The sequence below is a fragment of the Centruroides sculpturatus genome, unplaced genomic scaffold (assembly GCF_000671375.1).
Source record: "Centruroides sculpturatus isolate CEXI.00-Female unplaced genomic scaffold, Cexi_2.0 scaffold218, whole genome shotgun sequence".
Classification (NCBI taxonomy): domain Eukaryota; kingdom Metazoa; phylum Arthropoda; class Arachnida; order Scorpiones; family Buthidae; genus Centruroides; species Centruroides sculpturatus.
The window spans coordinates 341916-361612 of NW_019384383.1; the positions used below are offsets into that span (position 1 = coordinate 341916).

Genomic DNA, 19697 nt, shown 5'->3' on the forward strand with positions numbered 1-19697 from the left:
CACAAGCAATCAGGTGCTGTACTTTTTACAACACTTCGAATCTTTTAATTTATTTGGTAAATTTTATATATAAATATGAATTTACATTTTCGTTTACTTTTTCAGTCTCTCAATTAATGCACAATTATAATCAGCATAAGAAAAAAGATTAAAAAATGGATATTTCACAAGTAATCACACATTTTATGAAAATAATACTTACTACATGGAATAATTATACTTATAATCAATTTAAACATACATTTAGGAAGATATAGATGTGATTTAACGTTAACAATATGCTATGAAATCATTATTTAACTCAAGTTTATGATATTATTTAAAGATAAATCAAGTAAAAAAATATTTTTGTAAACAACTCCATAACCCAATTGTTAATTAAAATCAAATAATCTGCCAAATTATTGGGCTGTAACAAGGATAACTAAATGGTCAGAAACGAAATAATTTGTCTAGTGGTAGGAGGTTACGCTATTATGTTAATCTTGTGTTAATTTTAATAATTATATATTTTGAATTTAAAAGCAGCAGCAGTGTTGTCAGCTTGAGAGGGTAATCCCTCCGCCTAGTGTTTTTTACCCTATAGAGGGATTTTCTTAGAAAACAGCAAAAAACGCAGGGATGCTTAGAATACTTATTTTTAAACTCCGTACAATGAAATGTAATTTGGAAGAGGTAGATTTTGGCGAATAATGAAAATATGGCATGAGTACATAACTTTACTCAACACTAGCTTCTGAATTTGTAATGACAGGGTTTTTTTAAGTTCATAAAGGATATTTTTACATACATGAAATAAATTTTTGTTTCCTATAACCTAACAACACTGAGTAACAGTTGCAATTTTGAGTCCCGCTTAGGGCTGCGTATTTTCTTCCAGAAAATTCTATTCCGATAGTCCGATAATTTGGCAGATAGTTTGTCTTTAAAATTATTTTTGATTTGTCCCACATCTTAATTAAGCACGTGAAAATGACCAAAAAAGTGAGAAAAGTGAGAAAATGACCTGAAAAGTGAGAAAAGTGAGGATACTTCAGAAAAGTGAGTGACTCCGAGGCCTGCACAATAATACGGGGGTCCCAAAGCCCTGGCGACCTAACCCGTACATCCTCCCTTTTGTTGAGGGACTCTACCAGCCTTCTGGCCCCTTCGTTCGTGTTACAATTAATCAGTACACCATCTTTGATGGGTCGTGTAGACTTTACCCCCACTTTCAACTTGGTAAGGTTAACAGTTGTTTCCAGGTCTTCCAGCATATCGTGGCTGGTTTTACCTTCTTCCTTGCTATAGACAAGAACTACCTTGTCATTCATTACATGGTGGGGGTCAGAGCTTTAGCACGGCAGCATAAGACCTTTCGGTTGTTGGGGTGGCGGAGGGACTTTGAGTACAAGCAGGTAGGCTTAGTGATACCTGCTCATTTTGCTGCATCAAATTTTGATAACTTGTAAATAAGGACACAAACATGACCTGGGTCTTCTCTAGGTTACTCTGTATATTGTCTCTTATTTCTTTTTTGAAATTCCTGCTGGTATCCAGCACCTCAAAAGCTGCCTTGATGCACTCTTCAAAATCCACGACAGATGGAACACGGGATCCGCACATACATACGCTACTTATTTTTCTTATTAAAATAGTAAAGAACTATTGCTACTTAACACTATTATAGGCTATGACACCCAATATAACCAAGTTTATCATGGTTATGTGCAACCACGTGCACAGCCATGATAAACTAGTCAATGATAATATAGTACAAACTGATAGTGTGTGCTACAACGTTGTCCTTGATTGAAGACAAAGTGAAAACAAACATGGCTGCACTAAAAGAAAAGGTTTGCATGGTTTATTTAAAAAATAATTGAAAATATCTGAATATTCCAGAAGGAGACTATTTTGATAAATCTCTATAGATGTAAGTCAATTATATTGCATGCAGATTTTTATGCCAGATTTGGTGATCATTTACAGTATTGTTTATAGTTTTGTTTGGAGAAGATATCATTTACCAATGAAATAAGTTAATTTGTTAGATTTCATAATACAATAGGATATTTTAAATGAGAAACATTAACGTAAGATTACATTTTTTAGCAAAGCTACATACATAATTGCTATTCCTCAAATTTGACAATTTTGAGAAATCCTGTAATATGTCTTTTTTGCACACGCAAAATTTCTCAAGATCATGCAATGTTTAGTTTATGAAATATTGCTTTGCTTACAGAATAATGTCTGTAATGCTTCTCACATAGGAAGCCACCCAAACTTTGTGATAACATGGAATATAGCAAAATGACACGATGACTCAGATGCTTTTCAAAACAAACAGAAAATGATTTTTCTGTATTTTTCAGACACAAAATACACCTGTGAAAACATTTAAATTGTTGATGGCAATAGTTCCCTAGGCTATCTTGTGAAGACAAATTTTCAAGATCATAACAAATTGCAGACCATACATGTCATGCATAGCCGACAAACACCCTGATATCATGACTGTTTCTTGCAGCAGTCATGAGAGACGTCCGTGACGTTATATCTGTCGGGTCATTGAAATGATGTCAGAGAAGAAAATCACTGCCTTATGCATCATGTGACAATAAAGAAAAATTGTACACAATCATGTGTGAGGCAATAATTTTCTCCATAACCTGTGATATGCAAAAAATATTTTTTTTAAACTGAACTTTTTATGCAATTGGATGGATAACGAGTAGCGTGATGATATCATGAAAGCACAGCTAAGTAAGTCAATCTGGTAAATAATGCTTGCAAAAAAACTAGGTGGTGTGAAAAATTGCCACTACTACATATGATCGTGGGTTAAAGATTGGCAATTTTCTGCACAACATTTGCTAACTGCAATTTGTAAGGTCCCACAAAAAACGAGTTGAAATTAAACATTTATATTAGAAATTTATTAAAACAAAACTAGAGAAAAAATCTCCATTGTTAAAAACCGATCAAAGATTGGATTCAGTTGTTCTAGTCATATGAAACCAAGACAAGAAAAAAAAAAAATACTACTAATGTAAGACATGATGCAATAAATGTAAACAAGCATCCTCCAGTAGAGATTGACCTTTGACAAGGCTGGATGGACAGAAAGGGGAGATCGGAGATTGATGTAATCCCCAATTGCAAAAGACACGATGCACTTGGCAAGAGGCACTCAACAAGTCAACACAAAGGAGTGAAAATCAGAAGCGCTGTGTCAACACACTTGGGACAAAGCTTTCCCCGTCTTTGTGCCAATGCCGACGCCAGCTAACGGAGTCTCACAAACTGTTTAACAACACTGCCCCAAGGCCACCTATACAACAAACAACTAAAAGAGCATCAATGCTATCAACTTCCAACCAGCTGATTTTGTCTAGAAAATATTTGTTTCTTAGTGTAAGTTTACTTTTATGCTAAAATAAACAGGTTTTTGTAAGATACTCGTCATCTCTGTCTCTTTCTCCACACCTATACACGAACATCAGTAGATCATCCTGACATGGGGATTAACGATTCTCCCCTAAAAGATGGCTTACTTACAAATTTGTTTATAATTTAAGCTTACTCAGATGCATTTAGTCAGTTTTAACTTCTTGCTTGTAACATGTAACTCTCATTGTGTGTGGAAAAATGAAATCATTTTGACATGTCCTCATACTTAAGAGTTATGAGAACAGAAGAAACTAAATATATTAGTCTTTACAATACAATATTAAGTTTATTGTTGTTCTGTTCTTTTCACTTATGTCAATAGACACAATGAATGCTACAGGTTTCTTTGCTTCAACAGTAAACAATTTGAACTGCCTTAATGTTGGAAGATCTACAGTCTAACAACAAATACTAAATGATCATCTCAGTAGTAGTAAAGGAATGTCCTGAAATTACCATGTCACAAATCATGACATGTTCAGGCCTGGGAGTGCCATTTCCCCTATGAAAAAGTGAGAAAAGTGAGTTGAAATACAGAATAAGTGAGTAAAAAGTGAGTGCAATACAAGTAGCCCTCGGTTTATGCTGGCTCAATTTATGCCGATTCAAAATAACGCCGCTGCACAATTCACCATTTCGCGGTGTAATTCCCCAATTTTCCCTATGCTAGACTGATTTTCATTTCAGTGTCGACGTATTTACCGAGCCGCAACATTGTATATTAGTTACAAAAGATTTTCTGTTTAATATTATTGGGTATGCATACATTTGCATTAAATTAATATTAAAATACTAAACATTTAGGTACCCATGAGTCAAGTTATTAAACTTAATAGTCCAATAAATGGTGTCTGAATCCATAGTGCCAATGAATGTATCCCGTATCAGATCGTTCAGGAAAACACTTTACGACGCAGTAGCACTTCCGGCAATCACAAATCATCATTAATGAGACAAATCTACTTTTCATTGGCCAGACGATATCTATCTCTTCTTAGCCACCTTCAATTTTCCTGCTCAAACTGACCTTATATATGGGCTACGGCAACCATTGATCAACCAATCAGTGTCTCCGCTTGTCTGTAGCTCTATGTCGGGTTAATGTATCCTTTCAACAATGGAAAGTTTGATGGATGAACTTTGTGAGTTAGACAATAATTGGGAGAGAAGTGCAAATGTAAAAAGGAGCATCATATTCGACCATATTCCGAAATTCTCAATGAAAGAAAACAAAAATGTAAACAATTAAAGATGGTCTTTAAGCCTCTGTTTTAAAAGTCTCATAGTGGCACCAACGTAAACGAGATCTGAATTAAAACAGTGGTCACTTAAAGGAATAGAATACACTCCTGTACTATTGTTACGGTTTCCTTTCTTCTTATCATTTTGTAGAATTCTATAAATCGTAGGATTACAATGATAAATTATTCTTAAATTATTCTTGTGAGCTAATTTTTTAATCATCGAGTGTAGGAAAGGTTATTAAAGATGAATACTTCTTTCCAAAAAATGTACGAGATCCGAAACTAAAATTTTTTAATAAAAACATTTCACTTTATTTTATGATAAAATACGTTTTAAAAATTAAACTTATATGTATTTTGCATTATATTGTATTAATAAACAAAATTATTTGCTTATTTTTCACTTATGTAGATCCTAACACTATACCTCACTGTAAATATGGGTTCATTTTACGCTGATTTCATTTGTGCCGGATTTTGTAGGAATGGAACTGCGGTGTAAACTGAGAGCTACCTGTAGTGACAAAACAAAGTGAAAACATGGAAAGAAAACTCAGCAAAATAGCAGTAAAAGTTTTTTATTTTTATTGTTATGGTTAAATACATTTTAAAACTTTTTGTATATACTGTAATATTTCCAGTAAACCATGAATACTTAATAAGTCTTTGGCTTCTTCTGTAAATAATCAGTCAAGAAAGATGATGTTCTTTTATTAAGATTTTTCTGAATGTTTTCAACTTCCTTCTTTTTTGCTTCCTCTTGCTTTTGAACACTTTTAACACTAGCAAGCATGACATGTGCTGCCCGTATTTCATTCATATTCTTGCTATTAATGGCCTTCTCCAGTTTTTTGTTTGCTGCTTCTAACAAAACCTGGCCTGTCTCGTGTATTTCACTTCTACTTTTTTCTGTTTTAAACTCTGCTGCAGTGCCATAATCTTTTCCTTGACATGAATAGCTCTCTTTTGATGTTCTTCAAAATTTTTCTGTGCTTCCTCTTCTGCTCTTTTTTTCTGTTTCTGTAAACTACTTTTCTTGCGAATTCCCAGTATATCTTCCTTAAAAAGTCGTAACACTTTTTGATTAACATTAGGACCATCTGATCCTATCATCAAAAGTTTGTGTAGTGACAGGTTGGCATCATCGATAGCTTTGATAATGTATGTATGCAATGTTTCTGCATCTGCCCGTCCAAGAAAGCATGTATTTAGGTGTCTGCAGACAACTTGTTCTTTTTGCTCAGACCAAAATCTAATCATTATCTGTAACTCTTTCTTACTTTCCACATTGATGGTTTCATAATAAGTAACTGTAAAAAATGAAGAGTGGATTTCTTCTAGCATTTTTTTTTTGGAAGTAGGGAGCCAATGCTTCAGTTATTAAATAGCGCAATTTCTTCTCACTCATTGATATTCCTTCAGGAAGTTTAGTTTTTGGAAGCATTGCTTGTAGTGTTGGAACCATATTATTAGAAGCAGCAAATGAGAAATTACTACATATTGTTTTCATGGCCCATATCAGTTCTGCATGGTATGCAACATCTCTTGGATTATATAAACTCACAGTTGCCAATCCTTCTCCAGTCCCATTATCAGTATTACTTGGAATTTCAGCATTTTTTGATGGGCCTGCAAAACTATCACCTGGTGCAACCAATGTCAGGTGTAACTGTCTTGGACCATAAGCACAGGTAAATTTTTGTCTGTGTTTGACAGTACCTCCATGATCAAAAAGTGCTTGGAAACCTTTTTTTACTTGTATTATGCAATTACATACTTTGCAAAATACATCAGTGTCTGAACGTACAGTTGCCCATAATCCTACTGTACAATCTGCCTTGTCCTTTTGTTTCAACCAATCAGTTCGGAATTTGCACTTTGGTAGCGTCATATTGAGTGGATTCAAACCATTACATCTATATTCTAACTTGGAACCTGCTATAAACCAACAGTTTGTCGGTATCATTCCGCTAGAGATTTTTATTGGTCGATCACAATCGAAAGAGAGTAAACACGTGTTGACCACGTGATCGGTCACTTCTCTGCACGTGTTAAAAATAGAACAGAATAAAAAAATTACCAATAAAATAAAGCAATACTTAGAAAATTACTTTTTGCATGTTTTACCAATTCTATTTGATCATTTAAATATATATAATTTGTCAAAAATTAACATTAAATGTAAATTATTTAGATCTACACAAACTATATTTACAATTGAATAGTTTAACGTATTTCAAAATTTTATTTGTATATAAATTTTCCATTTTTGTAATGTGATTATTATATTAATTTGAAATAAAATTAACAACTCTTATTACGAACAAAATCAAACGATAATAAGCAGAAAACGAAACTTTTATGAGCACGATCGGAAACTGTTTATTTTTTAAAATGCTTCGAGATTGATTTAAAAATAAATTAATAAATCCGAAATAAACAGATTTCAAATAGAATAAGTAAAATAATATTTTATTAATGATTTCATAAATAACGAGGAACTTTTTCCTGCAGATGTTCCCTCACCGCCGAAACCGAAACTAACCCTTTACAAATAAGTGCTATAAATAGACTCTCAACTCTGCCTGCATGAAATATAGACCTAACCAAATTAATCAAGATCGACAAGTACTTTATCCGCACCTTCCCAAATAATATGTTTCAATTGATTTGACTTCAATTTTAATTTACATTAATTAATTTTGATTTTATTTTTAATTTTAGCTACGGTTTCGGTTTTTGTTTCGATATAAAGAACAGTTTTAAAATTTTAATTTAATTTTAAATTTAAGTTAAATATTTTTAAATTTAATTATTATTTTTTGTTTTAATTAAGGCTGTGTACACACTAGGCGTTTTTAAACGCGCGTTAGCTCGGCTTTCGACGAGCGTTAATAGAGCGTACGCACTGGCTCAGCTTGGAAATGGACGTGAAAGTAATTGCTTGTGTGCCCCTCCTCCATCGTCGCTATAAAAGACGATGGCAGAGGCAAAGAGAATTTTGGGTGCACCCAATATTACGAGATAGACTGACACATGGAATGTTCGCGACGTTGTATCCAAAACTAAGACAAAATGAACCCAAGTTTTTTAATTCTTTTAAAATATCTATAAAATCATTTGACAATGGTTGGTCTCTTTTAGATTTCATCAATAAATAGATCAGTATCGAAATGATCGTTCTCCATTTCGGCCAACGTACGTCCACTCTACCCGAAAACGCGCGATCGAATGTACAGTAACATGGCAGCACATATATCTCAAAGCGCTCGGCTGACGCCCGCAAAACGCGCGTTTTAACAAAAATCTATCAACGCGCGTTTGACGCGCGCTTGGCCAAAAGCGCGCGTTTGAGTGTGTACGCCTATGTAGAACTCTTGGTTCTTTAAAACGCGCGTTTAAAAACGCCTAGTGTGTACACAGCCTTACTGACTACCTAGTTACGTATAAATACAGACGATAACTTAACAACACTGAGCGGCAGTTGCGATTTTGAGTCCCGCTCGGGCGGAGTATTTTTTTCCATAAAAATCTAGTCCGATAGTTCGATAATTCGGCAGATCGTCTGGCTTTAAAACTATTTTTGATTGGTCCCACATCTTCCTAATTTTTAAGCACGTAGAAATGACCAAAAAAGTGAGAAAAGTGAGAAAATGACCTGAAAAGTGAGAAAAGTGAGGATACTTCAGAAAAGTGAGTACAAGTGAGAAAAGTGAGCGACTCCGAGGCCTGCATGTTGACCTGTTATTTGCATAGTAGAAGGCAATACAGTATTTGACAGTCTTGGGCAAATGGTAATTTGAATGCAGACAGATTGTTGGAGCATAGAGGGCAGATGCCAGAAACCAGGGCAGATGTATTTCTGAAACAGTTGTACTAGTTGGTTGTTCTCATAACATGGTGTTTAGGGTATATCACAAGTACATGGATCATGCACCAGAAGATCACATAGCAGTTGGCCATTGATCCCAGAGGTTTGTCAAAACTGATATCCGAAGAAAAATGTACTACAGTGGAACAGCTTACCTGCCAGTAAAACAGTGGATAAAGCAGACATGTTTGGACGATGACGTTGTGATGCACGGTATCTTGCACTGACTGGAATTCAGTAGCCATCAATCTCCAAGAACACATCTGTTGACCACATCATCCCAAACAATGCTTTGCATGGACAAAGGAAAGGCATTATTGGACCTTGGACTTAGGAAAAAGGTCACCTGGACTCAAGTCCAATTTCATGATAAACCATGTTAATTGCTGAGTCTGAATCTAGCATAACAGTATAAAGCCATATCCTCTGGTTGCACAGTTGGAGATTACACAAGTTGGTGGGGTAGTATCATAGTCTGGAGCAGGAGTAGCCAACAGTTTTTGCCCCCGGGCCAAATTGGAAAGAGAACTTTTTTCACGGGTTAAACCGGAGGCTGCCCTAGCAAAATTTTGAGGTGGTGCAAGATCTCATTGTGGTGTCACCCCATAGAGACTAAATTGTACATAGAGATTACAGATACATTTGTCACATTATCATGCTTTATCAACATTCTACATTGTACTTAAGAGATTTGTAATGCAGGGTTAACTCTAAACACACAGTGAGTTGTTAACTTTTTTTTTTAGTAGTCAGAATTTTTTATTGAGCTATTCGGACTTCAGTAGCTAATATTGAAAGATTGATCACGGGCCACATAAATTCATTAGACGGGCCAGATCTGGCCCACAGGCCGCATGTTGGCCATGCCTGGTCTGGATGCCTCTTGGCAAGGCTTAGGGCAATTGGTTGTCATTCCAAAATACTTGAATGTAGAACAACACAGGGACCTGTTAGGTGATCATCTGCACCCATATCTTCAGGCTATGTTTCCTGAGAATGATTCAATATTGAAACATGGTAGTGCACAGTGTCACTAGACAAGATTCACTCAGGAATATGGTTGGAGGAACATGACAATGAATTCCACAAACTGCCTTGGCCCCCCAAACTCACTAGACTGCAACCCCACTGAAAATGTTAGTGATATGCTGGAATGTGTGGTAAGGTTGTCACCTACTCCTCTGTGAAATGTGCACCAACTGACAAAACTGGTCAAGTAGGCATGAGTCTAATTAAGGATAGAAGATATTGAGAATCTGGTAGAGTCTATGCCTCAGCATTTGCAAGCCACAATTGCCCAGAAGAGCAGATCAACTATTAGGCAAGTGTTCCTAATGTAGTGATCATTCAGTGTATATATATCTATAGTATTTACTAAAGAAATGGTGATCACGTTGAATTAAATAATTTGCACCTTAATGATGAAAGGATAATTCCTGGCTTATAGAAAATAAGAGAGAAGGGAGTGGTCATTAACACACAATCTAGTGGTGGGTGGGCTTTTGAACTGTGCCAGAAAACATTGCTTCGAGCCTACTGAAAAACTGAGGTCCTTTCCATAATTTAATAGATGTATGCATAATTTTGTTCATGACACGAATAGTTTTATTCATAAAAATAATTTGAGTAGCAGTGAGTGGGAACACCAATCTAATGTGTTACTCCTTGAGACATAACATCACATAACCACTATATTACCAAAACAGTAATAAATGTGACTTTTGCTTTGCACTTGGCTAAATTAATGTAAACAATGCAGTCAAAACATTATCAAGGTATAGTTCAATTGCCACTGTCCAGTAGAATATGTTCACAATTTGCCAACACTCGACCAAAGCAATGGAAAGCACAAGTGCAATGTTGGATAACAGAAGGATGTTGCAAGTTTTTGCATTTGTCAACAAATGCGCTTTCTTGTCAACACTATTTGTAAAATTAGATATAAAATACATCCATGTCAATAATCCATTGTAACTTGCTTAATGTCATCTTGTAATTCGTTTTGTAACATTTGTTTATCCTTAAATTTTACTATAACAAAAAAATACATAAAATGCAGAACTTACATGTAGCTCATCCAAAAGCTCTTTACAACCTTTGTTCTTGTCGCAACTCATCGAAACCGTTTTGTGAATGCAAGTCCGATCTCGACTCGACAGTATGCACATTCTGTAAAATTAACAATTATGAATTCAAATGAATAGTTGCTATACTGACAACAATATACTTTATTGACAAAGTATTATATTATTATTAGAGTAACCACATATGGCAGAATCTTGTTATAATGAGCCCAAGAGGCTCCAAAAATGTGTTAAACTGAAAGTTTATTATTACAAAAAACATATATTACCAACTAAACCAAATGTAAAGTCCACATATCAAATAAAGGTAAAATAAGCTTAAAATGAACTATTTATTCAAGAGTTATAAATAAAAAAGCAGATCCAACATATAACTTGATAAAAATTAAACAGATTTAAATGTTAGTAATGTAGAAGTAATGTGAAAAAAGCAGTTAGGATGGATAAAGCAAAATGGAGAGAGGATCAGTGTAGAAACATAGAAAAATATTATGGAGAATTAAGACTAGAGAAATATACATGATGATCAGAAATGTCAACCAGAAATGGAAACCAAAGCAAATGGCAATCAAAGATGAGAAGGGAGAGGTTTTAGTGGACAGGGTGGAAGTCCTACAGAGGTGGACAAGTTACTGCTTTGAACTATACAATGTTAGACACAGATGTTGTTGTTATAAAAGATTAGAGGGCTGTCTGTTATGTAAACTGACTTTGCCCTAAGGGTTGAAAAGAAAGGAGGCTGGGAAGAACTTAAGATGGAGAAAAAGAAAAAGAAAGATTGATTGGAAAGTAGAAATGAAGGAGAAGGGGAAGGGAGCCTCAAGAGCTGCATCAGTATTTATTAGAACCAAAATTATACAAAAATAACAAAAATGGGATGAATACACAGATATTTACAATAATGGATGGGTTACAACATAGAAAACAAAGAACAATATATACAGTAAAAACAAAATACAAAAATAATAACAGAAATAAAGGCAGATGCACAAAGCAATAGTCCGAGCACGACAAAATAGACACAGCAATGCTGGTATTACAATACGAAACATTTGAACTGTAAGGAGCATCATTTACATAAGGATAAACACTGCACTGCTTTCTACCACCGGAGTGAGAATACAAAAGGTTGGGAAGTTAAACACAAAAGAAAATTGGTTGTTCCTACATGTCAGATAATGCAAAGGATAAGTGCAGTATAGAATGCAATTAACATCAATGAAAATAACAAGTAACCAAAACAGTGAGGAGAGCACAAAAACCTCACATACAGTCAGGGATGGATGGGCAACACAATGTCCTGGTCGTTACCGATGGGAAAGTTGCAGACCACAGTTGGAGTGCAAACTTTGACAGCCAGAATGATGAATCATCACTTTCACCACCATTACCGTAGCAATTGTCCTCGTCCTTGTTATCACTGTTGATGTCGGTAGAAACTGGTAAGTCGTTATTGCTCATTTGGTTGGGCTCAATATACATTGACATAAACAGGTTATCTGGGTGAGAGTCTTGGTCTTGGTGATGAATTTGCTGAATGCCCTAAAAACGGTACTGTCCGTGACTAAGTCCTTTTCATTAGGAGACCAGTTGTAGCTGGCATGGAGGCATGCGACCTCAAACTGGATGCATTGATTTTCATATTGGTACATTCGTATAAGAAATTATTTATGTCATCATCTTGGTTGTTGTCGATATCACAATTGATACAGATGTATTAGAGAATCTAGTAGATGAATTAAAGAACATATCACCACCAAGTGTTGAAAATGAAAATATTATGAGGGAAAAAGTTGAATACAATACAAGACAATAAGAGTCCTGAATATGGCAAAATCACAGGAGAAATGATTAAGCATGGAGGAGAAAGCTTAATTGACAATGCTGTCAGAACACCAGAGAAACATAAGAAGTGAACGGCTGTGCACAGTGCTGGCGACTTACGTCTTAGCTGACCCCCAAGAGGTCAAAGCTGAATGAGACCGAGCCAGATTGATACAAATAGTTCGTGACAAAAAGCACCTCCGGTACACTGAAGCCTGGCATATCTGCAAAACCAGCCAAAAAGGATTAGCTATCAACTTCCGAGATGCAAGCAAAGTATCGGCAGCCTGGCGAGCAAGTATATTATAAGTGTCAAGAACGATGGCACCATTTTCTATATGAGCAAGCTTTCTATCTCCCATATTGTCCCTCTTAACATATGAATAAAAAAGAGGATTATCAAAGAATAAGTACTATAGAAGTGAATTTCAGATTCAATCACTTCAAACTGCCAAGTTTAAGGAAACCAAATTCTTTATTTTACATAGAGTTTCTGGCTTCCTTTGACCCATTTTCAGTTTCAACTAATGTTTTAAAAATTTCTCAAAAAAGAACAAAATATACTGTTACAATTGTTCTAGAATATTTTACTTTAAAATAACATTCTCTAACTTTTAAATGTTTTACCTTTAGAATATTTAAATTTTCCATTTTACAAACACTATTATTTTTAAATTTAAAATTTTGTTTCTAATATCTACCAACACATGTATTAAATACTAACATTTTAACTTTTTAAAATTTAATTGTGCACTATAAACGTTTTTAAAGGACTTATGTTTATATCACACATACAAAAGAAACCAGAATAGGGGTAGTAGATCAATTTACATTGTATAAATATAAAGCTATAAATATATTGCTTTTCATTGCTTGTACTGCTCTCTCTTTTTTTCTCATTTATATCCCACTTTTGATAGCTTGTCAGTTCTTCCCTTTTCATTTCTAAGTACATTTGTAATTGACTGCCTCCTTCTAATTCTTAAATCGTGTCTCTATTCTGTTATCATCCTCACTATTTTTATGCCACTTATTCCTCTATTATTGTCATGAAATGAAAACTGTTGTAATGGAAATTTGTTTTATTCTAAATATTAAGCATTTAGCATTATCAGATTGAAATATTATTGTATGAAAATAATTTAATAATACACATTATTCGTCTTTTCAAGAATTATTTATCAAAAATTTGAGGCAAGTATAAAATACCACACTTATTTATAAAAATGACTATATTCAGGATATTGTTAATTATAGACCCATAATAACTATGTTCACATTTAGTAAAATATTGGAAAAAGTAATTTTTTCAGGATGATGTAAATCTCATTTAATCTATGGGAAATCAATGTGGTTTAAAATAAACTCTGAAGCTAATAAGGCTGTTTTGGAATAGTTTTATATAGTTGTGAATAGACATTTCTCTTGTTCTGACTTTGGTTTCAGGTGATCTTACAAAAGCTTTTTACTTTGTAGATCACTAGAAATTGCCAAAGAAACTGTATAATTATGATTATTGGAGGAAAGTAGTAACTTCAATTAAATGATATTTAGGAAGCAAAAGTTGTGCAGTCTTTGGGTGGTTTTAATTTGTTTAAATTTACAATAAATAGGTGTTTTATAGCATGTTGTATCTGGCTCATTTTTATTTAATTTAGTTAAATAATGAAGAGATTATTATGTATGTGAGCAGTATATATATTATCCATACAATAGATTATATTTCATCTAACTTACTGTACAGATGAATAGGTTTGCAGTTCAACTAAGATATATAACAAAAATATTTGGAAAGTGTGTTAAATGGATTTTTAAGAATACAGAATGATTTACCTCACAGTGCGAATGTCAAGAGTTTTTGCTCTAAATAGGATTCATAATGTTCACTTACTCCATGTTAAGTCTTTATTTGAGTTTGTTTTATAATGAAACAATTGTTTGATGGTCTCAATAACAATAGACTGAATGGATATGTTATTTGAAAACATCAATAAAAAATTCAGATTTATATTTAATCAAATTATAAATTATTTTTAGAACAGGAAAGCAACCAAGTTGTAACTGACGAGTACGACTCGACAAGACCACAAATTGTCAGACAGGTTTAAGAACATCTATTTGTCTCTATGAATTTTATTTATCTTACCATGTGGATGCATTCTGGTTATGTTCTTTGGACCTCCATCTGAAGTTAGGTTTATCTTATTCTTCACTTAAGATGTAAGGGTGAGACAGCGGTGAGGAGATCAACAATATAGTGCATATCCACACGAGGATTCTTCTTTCATGACTCCACATGGGTATAGTAGCTTGATAAAAACATGCCAAGCTCAAACACTTTTACACTATTTTCTTGCATAGTAGAAATAGTCTTGGATTTGTGTAATATTTGATGTAAATATATTATTTTAAAATGTGGCTGATCAATAAAGTAAAACCAAAAGAAAAATGGTACGTGTTAGAAAAAAAAAACATAGCATAGAAAATTCACACCTTCCTCACACTTTCCAATAGTAACTGTTTATTAAACAAATGTTTTTGGCCACATTTCAGGGCCTGCATCAGGTCAAGCATATACAAAATTTAATGTCTAGAACTGATATGTGGGTTGGCATGAGCCTATTTCAGACCATGTGATACACATGGCACCTACAGTACCCAAAGAGTTCACAACAGAGATTGGAATCGGAACCCCGAAACCAGATGCAAACTTCATGCCTTGTATAAAGAAATTGCAGCCAAAACAGACACCAAATTCAACTACAAAAGGTCCCCCTCTATATATATGTTATTGTGCAATGCAAAAGACAAGTCGGATGATCTCGGGCTCTGGGTGTATACAGTGTCCCAATGAGGGATGACAGGTTTAGGTGAGACATGATGTACATCAGCTCCACCAAACGTTCCATCCAACAGAGAGTCCGTGAGCACAAATATGATCATGATGCACGATACACCACCATCCTATTCACCTATGCCATCGACCCAGAAGTTCATGCAGACCTGTCCAATGCCAGGCTGATAAAAAGAGCCTTTTCACCACGGTCCTTGAGGCCCTTGAATTATACAAGGCTGGCCTGGTGAATAGATGTATCAACTTTAAGGACGCAATGCATTATCATATGCCTGGTGCTATGTATGCAAGGAACAAGAGGTCACTGATGCTCCATGAGTGTGTATTATTTACGGTTATACTGGTCCTACAATTAATAGGCTTACATGGGATACCCTATGTATTTATACATAGATGGCACGCTCTTGCAACCGATAAATATGGTTAATAACCATGTTCCAATTTTATTTTAAAATTTAACATTTGAAATTGTTCGATATCAGGCATTCTAAGTTTGGAATTCTCAATTTAACCTGAAGCAAATCTTGAGTGAGGCCGAAAACGTTCGTTTCACAAATTTTAAACGTTACACACTCAGCGAACTTTTATGTCTGGTTTCTACATCCATCTATTTGTAAGATCTTTCTGTAACAGTGTCTTTCAAATGCTAATATTTTTTTTTCCATATCTTATTACCCATGTCTCGCAGGCATACAGCACACAGGTGTACAATACTTTTCATTTTGTCTGCAAACTAATTGCTTTACTTATCCAGATTTTGTCCATTGCTTTCAAATTTGTTTTTGCCTTGGAAATTCTAATCTCTATTTCTTTTTTGCAATCCAGATTATAGGTTAGTTTGCTTCCTAAATATTCAAAGCTCTCTACATTTTCAATTTCCCATCTACTAGGATGTTTTTTGTCATATCATCATCATCAAATATTATTGTCTTAGTTTTTTGCTATTGATAGTCAGTCCATATCTTTTTCCTTCTTTATTAAGTAGATGTAATGTTTTCTCTAGTTGTTCTTCACTTTTTTCAATGACAACTATGTCATCTACAAATCTCAGGTTATTGAATTTTACACCTCCCTGCATCTCTTTCTTGCATCATCTTATCCATGACTCTTTCTAGCAGACTTATGAAGATAGTTGAGGATATAGGATCTCCCTGTCTGGTACCTCTTTTTGGTTTGAACCAGTTTCCTAGCTGCCAATGCAATCTCACAGCTGCTTCTGCAGTATCATTAAATTAATTAATATAACTTAGCAGGTTTATTAGTTTATAATCCACTCCATAAGATTTTAGCACTGCAGAGGTGGCTTTTTGGTCTATGCTGTCAAATGCCTTCTGAAAGTCCACAAAGCAGGAATAGACGTTTTTCTGCTTCCTTCTTGCCTTTTCAACTAATTGCAGTAATATTAATATCTGCTGTGTTGTACTTCTGTCTTTGCTGAAACATACCTGTTTATCTGCTAAGTGTTCTTCCATCAAACTACTTAGTCTCTCCTTTAAGATCATCAGAATTTTTACTATGTGGTTTGTTAGGGCAATCGTTCTATAATTTTTGCACTCTAACATGCTGCCTTTCTTATGTATTGTCACCAATACTGATTTTGCCCATTCTTTAGGCATCTTTCCTTGTTTCCATACCTCACTGTACACTTTGTGTATCTTGTCAATTAACTAAACACACCCCTGGTCGAAAGTATGGAATAATGTTATAAATCCATGAATCACAATATTTCAAAGGCAAGTTTTAAAAAATATTTAATGTTTGCTTGTTGATTGCTTTTGAAAATTTTGCACAAGGCAGGAAATATTCTACAGGCTTGTAATTAGATTAATGATGGCATGAACTTTTTAACCAGTAAAGATTATATTAACTTGAAAATAAAAACAATTGAGCAATCCTCTCCGGGAGTATAACTGAATGGGAGTATAATTGAGAAAGACATTTTGAAACAAATTATCGGAAAGAATGTCATGTCGAAGATGTCTATCACATAATATAAACGTTTATAGGACTCGTGGCATTAGGATTACTCAATGTAAATGTCATTTAAAATTATGTTTCTAAGGGAATTAGCCAACACAGATGAGTTAGTCCAAAATGAGATGCTGACTGTCTCCAGACCTGGCTCACTCAAGTAAAGTTGACCAATATTCTAACAATTCTGATCTCACCTAGGTTTCAGTTGAACCAAGTTAAGTTTTATAGTGTAGCTGTCACATGAAAGGATATATGGTCAGCCCAACTGATGTTGCCTTTTTGGATTGATCACTAATCATTTTGGGCTCATCAGTATGTACAGTACATATTGGTTAAGTAAAAAAATACTCTTGGTCAACTTTCAAATTAAATAATTGTGATTTGATAAGTCCTTGAGAAAAGTAACAAATTAATAACTATTAAGAGTATTATATAGTTTATAGTTATTCAAAATCTAGTAATACTCAGTGAAAAACATGTTTTGAATGTTAGCTCCACTCTTATACATTAAAAACACAAAATAAGTTAAAAAAATAAACGTTATGGCACATAATTGAATCACATTACATTGACACAAACATTAATGCAATATCTGTGACGACATAAGTGTGTCACTATATTCAAGCACAGTGAGTGACTCTGGAATTACACTTCAGTCACCAATATTACATAGTACCTACAACTGTTGGTATGTAAATCTTGTCTTAATAGCTAATAATTTATCAATTTGTGTTTCTTCCTAATTCTGCACAATTCCTTTTGTGATATTATAATTAATAAAACCTAAATTATTAATAATAAAAATTCAAGAATAAATAAAAAGTAAATATGTATATAGTACCTTACATCCTTGTAAATTGTTTTCCTTAATTCCTGAACAATTTGAGTTATTTGCTTGTGAGTTCTCGTACCAAAGTATATTTGAGGAATTCTGAAAGATAAGTTTTATATAATTATAAATGTAGAATTGTGTAACTTATAACTGACATTGTAATTTATCAAAACAACTTTGTTTAGAGGATAATGCAAAGTTCAAAATCTGTTACGAATAACAGTAATCTCACTTTTTCTTTTGAGATGAATTTGGGTCTTCCGGTGACGATTGTAAAGAAGAAAAATCCGAAAAGTCATTTTCAAAGCCATTTTCGGCATTTATTACAACTAATTTTGTTCTGACATCTTTATAACTTTCCAAACAAGTTAGCAAATATTCGCAAAACGTTCCATCGTCAAACGTCATGCGGGCTTTTAATAGGTTTTCGTCTATCTCTGGTGAACCATTTTCTCCTTTCCTGTCCAACTCTACACAAGAAAAATCATACAGAGGCAAAATTGCCACTCTCTGTGGTTTATGAAGCAATACAGATGACGAATCAGAAGTATTCAATAAATAACTTTTCGTTCCCTTCGTCGTTTTGACTTCTAGTGCTATACATACTTCACTACTATCCATTGTACCATTCTGCACCTAAAATATTTTAATATAAGTTATTTACATATAAAAATACAATATATATAAAATAAATATGTACAGTAGGTGCCCCTTATTCTAACCATAAATATTGTTGTCTGTTGTCTAGTCCAGTGATCTCCAAACTTTTTTTAATTGCATACCCCTAAGACAGAAATAATTATAAGTTGTACCCCCTATAATATAATAAAATTTGCTAAATTTCCACTATAAATACAGTCGACCCCCTATAATGCGGATTCGTATATCACAGCAAAAAAATTGCGACCGTATTCGTATAAAGACGCTAAAAGAGACTCGTAAAATGCGGTAAAACGTCATCGCTGACTTGTGTCGCGACAGGATTGGTCGAATCTGGACCAATAGTGGACGAGCAGCCAAACTTCTTACACGCTACGGAGAGTTTAGGCGGGTAAGTTGAGTTTACTATTGTCTGTACAGTATGCAAATTAGTTACTGTAAGTCTAATACAGTACTGTAATTTTATAGATTTCTTGTGAAAAAAACATTTCTTATTCAACGGCCATAAAAATTATTTCTATTAATGATGTCTCCAAAGTTCAACGAATTTTTCGCAAAAATATTACTTATCAGAAAACGTGCCTGCCCGCTGTTTGGTGCGCTGCTCCACGACGAAAGCAAGCTTAATGAAATTCGTATAACTGCCAATAATAAAAATCTAAGTTCCACTATTGTAATCTTGACAGTGCTCTTCGAAACCTTTTTAATAAGCGTGCCTCCCACAAATTTTGCCAACTGCCTGTTAAATTGACCCGATGGACTGGAATGGCAAAATACCAAACCAAAACAAAGACACTCAAATTGTAAAGCTCTGTTTCCACTTACAGCAAATACTCCAATCTCTGAATTACTTTTCTACAAGAGTAACAGAGTAACCATCTAAAAAAACAAAATTAGAAAATATTTTAAACTTTTCTGT

The 19697-nt window shown here is 34.1% G+C and overlaps 1 protein-coding gene and 1 pseudogene across 5 annotated transcripts in view; both read right to left on the reverse strand.

Moving 5' to 3' along the window:
• Positions 1–19697, reverse strand: part of LOC111617959 (Fanconi anemia group J protein homolog) — a 79996-nt gene that overhangs the window by 47003 nt on the left and 13296 nt on the right. For all 5 annotated transcript variants that reach the window (XM_023359360.1, XM_023359359.1, XM_023359358.1 and 2 more), the window contains exons 6-8: positions 18351–18754; positions 18128–18217; positions 10617–10719 (exon numbers count right to left, since the gene is read on the reverse strand). In XM_023359360.1, coding sequence (XP_023215128.1) covers positions 10617–10719; positions 18128–18217; positions 18351–18754 — 597 coding nt within the window. The remainder of the gene's footprint in view (positions 1–10616; positions 10720–18127; positions 18218–18350; positions 18755–19697) is intronic.
• Positions 3964–7724, reverse strand: LOC111617962 (annotated as a pseudogene).